An 8,844-nucleotide genomic window follows, 5' to 3' on the forward strand; every position below is an offset into this window, starting at 1 on the left:
AAGAGCGGTCCCTGGCCTCCTCTGCAGATACTCAATCAAATTGCAGCTGTCGTGGTTTGCATTTGTTGTGGTGCTTTTCCTCAGATAAATTTAGCTCTAAAATAAAGCTCTAAATCCCATAACCCAAGGCGTGGACAATTTGAGCTGTTTGTTGCTCGGAGCAAATATGAAAATGGCTGAAGTACAGCTCCGTGCGTGCGCATACACACGCAGAGGCAAACAAATATATTCATAATAAAAACACAACCAAGTAGGCGAGATTCAGCTGAAAGGATCTGCCAGTTCTTGCAATAGCAATGTTAAATGATGCTCCCTTTTTGAATCCAGTATTACAAGGAAAGACCAGTTTGAAATTGAATTTGACTGTGGACACAGGAGAGGAGGGCAATTTGAAACATGTTGAGTTATTATGCCAAATTGAACCAAGAGGCAGCAGAATGAATTCATTGGTATATACTTCAATTTGTGTTTAAAACGTATGCAGTACTGGAAAATAGCTCGTTTCCTTGTGTCCTTTATGTTCTCCAAGCTTTCCTTAGACTATATGTATATGTGTGTATGTATATATGTATATATTTATGCATTTTTTTTCAGTCGTGGGCTTAATTGATTGTTGGTGAAAGATGCGAGTTGTGTTCTCCACTTCCTTTAAACAGAAGGACTTTTTAATATGTATTTCTTACACTCAGAATCAGTTGGAAGATAAACACAAGAATTATTTGAGTAGGTATGAACCTGTTTAAATTTGGGCCTGTGCACATGCCTAAAAATTAAGCCTTTTCAGAACCTCATAAAAACAGTGAGATACGACAGAGGGTTAAATACTGTGGTTCATCCTGAAAAGTCTGTAAATGCCTAGTATTTTTCAGTAAAGATTGTTCTACTGACCTTCCCTCCTGCCCTTTAAAAAGTTTAGGATGCACCCATTCACTGGGTTTCTGAAGGGTAGCCTTGTGGCATGAGTATGTCTTGCTGGTGTTTGCAAAGGTATAGGCTCTGCAATCTCAGTGTCCCTTTTGGAGAGCAGACAGTTATTAATATTGTATTTAGGTCTCATTAATTATTTGCTGCCTATGTAAAGCACTCTCCAATTATACCACCAGGTACCTGTTGTTAAGCTACATTTATCTTTGCATTCGTTGTGCTTTTTCTGTAGCAAATTACCTTGAGTCCCTCAGAGTTGCCATTTCTTCCTTGATACCTGATGTTTTACAGTCTCCTGTCCTGATTTTTCCCAAACATTGTAAGTAATAGGTACTCCTCAACTTTCTGTTCTTCTCCTTGACTGTGTGACCATAGCTGCAACAGTAAAAACAAAATAAAAAAAACAAAAAAAAACCCCAATGGGACATGCAGTTTCAGGAAGACTGTTTATTTTTTAGGGGAATCTTTATTTTCTAATACATTAACTGCAATGCTGTTGTAATAAATTTTGTTCTCTTTCCCCATAGGATTTGCAAATAGAACGAGAGAGGACCGTGTACAATATTTCTGGTGGCTGCACAGCCCTCGTGGTGGTGTATTTATTGGGGAAACTTTACGTGGCAAATGCTGGTGATAGCAGGTGAGTGTGGTGTCTCCCCACCAGTTCCTTCATCCCCCAGAGCTGATGTTATAAAGTCCCTTAGTTACATGCTGTGTCACTAGAGAGTTCTGTTTCTTGACTGGACATTAGAGAGTCCACACAGAAATTAATGCAAATGGCAGTGATAGGCTTTCCAGTATCTTGTCAAGTGGTGGTTGCAGTCAGGGAGATTGATGACACTTTTGGCTCCGTAGCAGTTTCTGAACGACTCGATGGTTGCAGGAAAGTGGAAAGACACTTAAGAACCATTGAAACAGATGTTGGGTGTGTAGTAGAATTTTGTGTTAACACTAACAAGGTGACTGCATCTGGAACAGCTAGCAGAGCTAGACTGGTTAAGTAGAAAGTCCTGTCACTCCTGTCCTCAGCCTTAGTCTTGGAAGGCCACCTGGCTCTCTGTTTTTTGTGTAATTGAAGGTAATAATCTGTAAGCAAATAACTGCTACTCCTGTAACAGGAAGGAGGGGAGGGAGAGAGGCTATCACAGGTTAAGATTTTTACTGAGTCCTGTTCTAGCTTATGTATTTCTTCATTTCTCAAAGCTGAATGTTGTCATTCAGGAGTTGTTGCTGTGTTATATTTAGAAATGGGATGCTTGAAGACTTGTGATGAGAAGCTATTTCTTTGTCTTTGGATTTAGCTAAAGCTTGGAGCATACTGGAAGTCTCTCACTTGCATTCTTTTCCTTTCTCTCACTCTGCCCATACCACCATCAGAGAGAGATGAGGCAGTTCTTGCAAGACTTTAGACCTTCATGTGTTTGTTTTGGCCAGGGAGAATAGTTCCCCACATGATACGGACTGCTGTTGTGTCTGTTCAGCTGAGGAACTATTTACCTGAAGACCTGGCTAACTGGAGAGGTCCCAATGGACTGGAGGGTAGCAAATGTAACACCCATCTATAAGAAAGGCAGAAAGGAGGATCCAGGAAACTACAGATCTGTCAGTCTGACCTTGGTACCAGGGAAGGTTATGGAGCAGATCATCTTGAGTGTTATTAGAAGACATATAGAGGATAACCAGGGGGTCAGGCCCAGTCAGCATGGGTTTATGAAAGGCAGGTCCTGCCTGACAAACCTCATCTCCTTTTATGACCTGATGACCTGACTATTGGATGAAGGAAAGGCTGTGGATATTATCTATCTGGACCTCCAAAAAGCATTTGACACTGTTCCCCATAGAACTCTCATAAAAAAACCTGGCTGCTCTGGCCTGGATGAGCACATGATCTGTTGGATCAAGCACTGGCTGGACAGTCGGGCCCAAAGAGTGGTGGTCAGTGGAGTCAAATCCATCTGGGGCCAGTCACAAGTGGTGTTCCTCAGGGCTCAGTGTTGGGACCATTTCTGTTTGACATCTTTACTGATGATCTTGATAAGGACATAGAGTTTATTATCAGTAAGTTTGCAGATGACACCAAGCCAGGCAGGAGTGTTGATCTGCATGAGGATAGGGAGGCTCTACAGAGAGACTTGGATAGATTATATTCTTGGGCTGATGTTAACAATCTGAGCTTCAACAAGGCCAAGTGCTGGGTCCTGCACTTGGGCCACAACAACCCCAGGCAACACTACAGGCCTGGGGAAGTGTGGCTGGAAAGTGTCTGGCAGAAAAGGACCTAGGGGTTCTAACTGACAAGCAGTTGAATATGAGCCAGCAGTGTGCCCAGGTGGCCAAGAAAGCCAATTGCATCCTGGCTTGTATTTGAAATAGTGTGACCAGCAGAAGTAGGGAGGTGATTGTCCCCCTGTACTCAGCACTGGTGAGGCCACACCTGGAGTGTTGTGTCCAGTTTTGGGCACCTCAATTCAAGAGAGATACTGAGGTGCTGGAGCGAGTACAGAGGAGGGCAACAAAGGTGGTGAAGGGCCTAGAGAATAAATCTTATGAAGAACGCTTGAAGGAGCTGGGAATGTTTAGTTTGAGAAAGATGAGGCTGAGACCTCTTCAGTCTCTACAACTACCTGAAAGGTTATTGTAGAGAGGTCAGTGCTGGTCTCTTTTCAAAGGTAATTAGCTACAGAACAAGAGGGAATGGCTTCAAGCTGCAACAGGGTAGGTTTAGACTGGACATTAGGAACAATTTTTTCACAGAAAGAGTGGTTAGACACTGGAATAGGCTGCCCGGGGAAGTGGTTGAGTCACCATCCGTGGATGTGTTTAAGGGTCGTTTGGATGTGGTGTTGGTGGATATAGTTTAGGGGAGAACTTTGTAGAGTAGGGATGATGGTTGGACTTTGTGATCCCAAGGATCTTTTCCAACCTGAATAGTTCTATGATTCTATTAACTGAAGTCTGCAAAGGTACAGAACCATGTTGTCTTTAGGTAAAGACTGCTATGGTTATACATTTGTGTTTGAGGTTTGTGCATACACAGTTCATGTTTGTACTGTGTGTGCAGTGTATATACAGAGGCAGAAGTCAACTGCAAAATACTTCGTAGTTTAAGCTTAACATTTTTATTGCCTTTTGCTGCTTTAAACTGTGTAGGAAGTCAGATAAATCCTTTATGCATAAAGCTCCTATTCTTTTCATGTTGGTGATTATTCTTAATATGCTAAATTTGCTGTTTATGTTGCAGATTGCTCGCTCAGTTCCTCAACAAGTGACTTAGTTGAATCTTTTTGGCATCAAAAGTCAAATGAGTCCTCACAGAGGGTAACTGCAAACATGTTTGAGTAGAGCACCTGTTCTGTCATCAGAACCACTAGCTGCAGTAAATTTTAGCTCTTTTGCCATTAAATTAGAAATAATAATATTGTGCTATTATACTGTAAGTAGAGTCTCTTCCATTGGGTTGGCCAAATTGCTTTCTTGTCTTTTAAAAGCGTGCTGTGCAAAGTTGACCATTCAGGATCTACTTGTGAGTAGTTGAGAATGTTGTTCTTAAATGACTGGCTCCTTCCAGTTCCCCCAGGATTCCGCCTCCACTTCTCAAAAGCTCTGTTGCAGCCTCTGACATCCAACGGGAAGAAACGTGTTGGTGATCTTGAATTAGCCCTAGTGTCCATTGTAGTTAAAGCCACTAAGTCTTCAATAGGGTTTCAGTATTCATCAAGCCCATCAAAAACATCTCTTCAGAAAAGCAGGAAGAGCAGAAATTAGAAGGGAAGCCAATGGCAAGGCTGGGCCTTATTTGAACTAGGACTCAATTTTTTTTACTCATTCCTAGAATCTTGTAGGTACCAAGGTCCTTCCAGATCCACAGAAGTTTGATTTTGCACTTGCCAAAATGGACCTCATGGAAACTGTCTGCGTGCTGAAGATAACTCTCTGCATTCTCAAAATCTTTAACTTTGAAATAAGCCTACTTCCAGAGTTCTGTAGCTCAATAAACTAAAAGCTTTAAAGCATAGACCATTAGTTGATCTGTCTCTTATACGAAAATCCCACTTTCCATGTTTCAGAAGGGAAAGGCTGTTTCAAAACATCTGTGTTGCTCTTCATCACTAAAAGAACACTGTAAGACTAGAAAAGCAGCTCTGAGGTTGTTCACCTACTGCCAGGGTGCACAGTGTGTTCCTGTATTTTTAAGAGCCTGGTCACGTAGCCAAGAAGTTTTATTTGTGTTAGCTGGAAAAATATGTTCTCTTTTGCTGTCTCATGCCTTGCATGGTAAGCTTTGCTGTTTGTACAGATATAAATGAGGGTGGTAAGGAAAACAATAAGGGAACTAGTTAAAAAATGTTTGTCTGGTCTTGCGAAGAAGGGCGGGGTTTGTTTTTTCACCCAAAAAGAGGACTTGTGCTTGTTGCTGTTGGCAGTAGATGCCAAAATGCTCAGTTCTTCAGTGGAGTTTTAGTTTCTTTGAGTTAAGCAACACATTTGTGCCTCTTCTGTCCTCATTCTCCCTTCTCCTGTCTTCATTCCCCCACTGGAAAAAGCCTATAAACAATACAAGCTACATTTCCCACAGACAAGAGGCTGTGAGAGGAGGTTTTGTGCTGGAGGGGTGGCAAATAAGTATGTTGGGTTCATGCAAACCTCATTTGTACTGCCTCTGCCCAGAAGTTTGTCTTTCAATTCCAGGCAACTTCAAAGCAGCAGAAGCTCTTAAAGGTGGGTTTTGAACAGCTTCTGCTGTCATGGGACCAAGTTACTTGCAACAAATTGTTACTATCACAATGAGACTAAGGAATCACCTCGGTGTGAGACTTGAATAATAATGTCCTATGCGGTGCCAGCTATACCTCAGACTTACGTCTGTGGTATTCAGTTTAACCACCAAAGCTTCTCAAATCTAATCATTTCATGCCACGTACCCTGGCAGTGTTGTATAGCAGCTGTCCTTTTGTAGTTGATGTGTAATTACATCATGAAAAGACTTTAATTACCATATTACTAAATTACCAGCCAGCAAGCCTTTCAGGTTCAGCCCTCACTTACTTCTGGATGGACTATTAGGCTTCTCCAAGCTGAACGCGTTTGGTTGGTGTAAAAGGGAGGAAAAATTGTGCTAATTGTAGGTTTTGTTATGAGCTATTATTGAGCTTGATGTTATGGCATCACTAATGTCAATGATATAATTAAACTTCTGCTAACGATGAATAGTTCTGTAATAATTATATGTTAACTGCACATGATACCAGAACCCTACTAAAAATGAGGTGATGTATTCAGAGGCTGCTAAAAACAACGTGGAGGGAGCCGCTTTCATTCTCTAATGGCTTGTCTGATCATTCTTGAACTCTGTCATAAATATACCTACTTGTGCAGTTAAAATTCATGTCTGAATATTGGACAAAGCTTTTTCTAATGCTTCTCTCGCTCCTTCTTCCCCTCAGTGGTTAAGATTGTCTATACAAGGTTGTATAATTTGGGACTCATAGTGCTGTAGTCAGCTGTCCAATATATAGTGCTTTTCTGGAGGGTGTTGATGTGCTGTGCTTTGCCTACCAGTGTGACATAAACACTATTATAACTAGGCCAGGCCTGCTGAATAGCTCTTTTTTTTTTTCTGTTTTTTTAAATCAGGAATAGTAAATCATCTTTGTTCATTTTTTTAAATAGTATTGTTCGATGTTATATTGCTAAAGTGACTTTTACTTCTAAACTGCAATAACATGCCTTATTAATCTCCATTCTTTTTACTTTATGCTCTTTATTAGGACGTTGTTTTATAACTAGTGATGAAGCAGTAGTAAAACAGGGACTTAATGTTTTTGCTGATTACTGCCCAATTGTTGTATAGCTTCATGCAACATAACATTTGCCCAGTATCACTATAGTGACTGTAATGCAATATGATCATATTAACTATCTTTGGCACAAATGTTCTTTTGGCTTTCATGTTGACTGGCTAAGGAGCTGCTTAGAGACCATAGGCACTGCCATTTTGTGATGTGCTTGGAGCCATGTAGAGTAGCTGTGTTTATATTGTTATGTGAGAAGCAGAACACAAGTTGATTTCACTTTTCCAGAAATCCTGAAACACACATTGCAAATCACTTATTGGATTATTTTTATTCATTGACAGAAGATGGGATCAAAGCAAAGAGCCTGATGTTTCAGAGGCTTCACAGGCTTGCAGGGTCACTGGAATTTTTTTTGCTTTGCTTAATCAGCTTTTTTTATTATCTTCTTTTCCTCCTTGCTTTTTCTCCTCTTTTGCTTATGTTTTCAGGGCATATTCACTCTCTGCTTGACCTCATATCTAGAGTAGATTTTCTTCTTTTTGCAAGCATAGAATTACTGCCAAGGCATTTGGGGTTGTTGATATGAGCTGCTTGAGTGAATGTTTTTGTGATGTTTCCATCTGGGTGCGAGTTAAGTAACTTCATTGGTGATTCAGATGCCCAGAAGTGGAAGCATGTGTTTGTAACACTGACTTCTCCCAGTGTAATAAAACAGTGAATTGAAAAATGAATTCAACTTTGTTTACTGTTTCAGTTCTTTCTCGATTTGCTGCTTGTGTTGAACCTCAGTACATTTATACTTCCTCTTCTTCTGTGACATGGTGATTGTCAGCTGCTTCTCTCGTGCATAGTTCTCATCATAGGAAGTCAATTTGGAGGATTAATCTGCTTTTATGAATAAATGAGAGAGGCATGGAAACAGCCACGTATCTGCTGACTGGCACTTGTAGCTTAAATAGCATTTCTGGAAGTCAGAATTTATTATTCTGACCATTTTTGTGGTTCATGGTATTTGACTTCTTCCTCAAGGCAGTCCTGCAGGGTGATTTTTGCCAGAAGTGCTCACACTGTGTAAGAATGAAAACCGAAAAGTGCTCTAGTATATTACTATTGTAGAGCTAGTTTGCTATGGTCTTTGCTTTACAGTATTTTTAAGAAACTTTATTTTCGTAACTACCCATCTTCTAATCTAAATAGTATACATTTTCCCTGTTTTCCTTGAGTTGTCTGCCTAAGCCCTCTGTTTCCTTAAATCTGTGTCTGCATAAACAACAATAACTGTGCTTCATACTTAGAAGTCTCTAGAGGAAACACCAACTCAGTTACTAAGCTTGTCCAGTCTGCAGTATTTGGATAAGCAGTCTTCCTGTCTCCTCCTAGAGATGGAACAAAAAGAGCAGTAAATCTCATACACGTCCCCTTTAGATCATTATTAATTCTTTGACAGAATAATTTAAAATAATAGAAGTTTGGTCATTTCAGGGCAACAGATAACCTGAGCCTGCTCAGGAGCCTGTGTTGCGAGAAGAGACTGAATTAAAGACAAAGTCTTTCCCACACACAGTCTCCTTCACTGCGTATGGCAGTTTGGTAGGTGGGAAAGTCTGATCCTGTCTAGCCAAAAATGCTGGAAAAGCGCATGTCATCTGAATCACACTTAGGAGATACAGCCAAGTTCCATCTCTCTTTCCCCTGCTTCCTTTCCTTGGAAACCTGACATGCAGGCCTGCAGAAAGCACTTCTCCTCCCCTTCTCCTGCCTGGCCTCTTTCCAGGGAGAAGCAAGAGCATAGGATTCGTAGAAATATTAGCAACATCAGATACTGAAGGATTCTGTGCTGGGTAAAGCTTTTGGAGGCACTTCAGGAAACACTCTAACTGATATGTAGAGAAAAGGTTTTGGGTCAGAAATAAATGGTTGCACTCAAAGTGCAGTGATGAGGGGAAGAGCATGTTCTAGTGATCCAGTGGATGAAAAGTTCCAGGGTACTGGCGTGTTGTATCCAGCACTGGCCCAGCAGAAACTATTTTTCAGTAAATGTTCACAGGCTTTTGAAGACAAGACAGATGTCCTGCCTCTTCTCCAAACTTCTTTGTTGGGGGGGGGGGGGGGGGGGTGGTTTGGT

The 8,844-nt window shown here is 41.0% G+C and overlaps 1 protein-coding gene across 1 annotated transcript in view; it reads left to right on the top strand.

The window, feature by feature from the left end:
- The window catches only part of PPM1H (protein phosphatase, Mg2+/Mn2+ dependent, 1H), a 78,949-nt gene that overhangs the window by 25,502 nt on the left and 44,603 nt on the right, over positions 1–8,844 (top strand). Inside the window, exon 4 of the mRNA XM_009997777.1 lies at positions 1,452–1,564. Within this exon, the coding sequence (XP_009996079.1) occupies positions 1,452–1,564 (113 nt within the window). The remainder of the gene's footprint in view (positions 1–1,451; positions 1,565–8,844) is intronic.

This window comes from Chaetura pelagica, unplaced genomic scaffold (genome assembly GCF_000747805.2).
Source record: "Chaetura pelagica isolate M959 unplaced genomic scaffold, ChaPel_1.0 scaffold314, whole genome shotgun sequence".
Classification (NCBI taxonomy): domain Eukaryota; kingdom Metazoa; phylum Chordata; class Aves; order Apodiformes; family Apodidae; genus Chaetura; species Chaetura pelagica.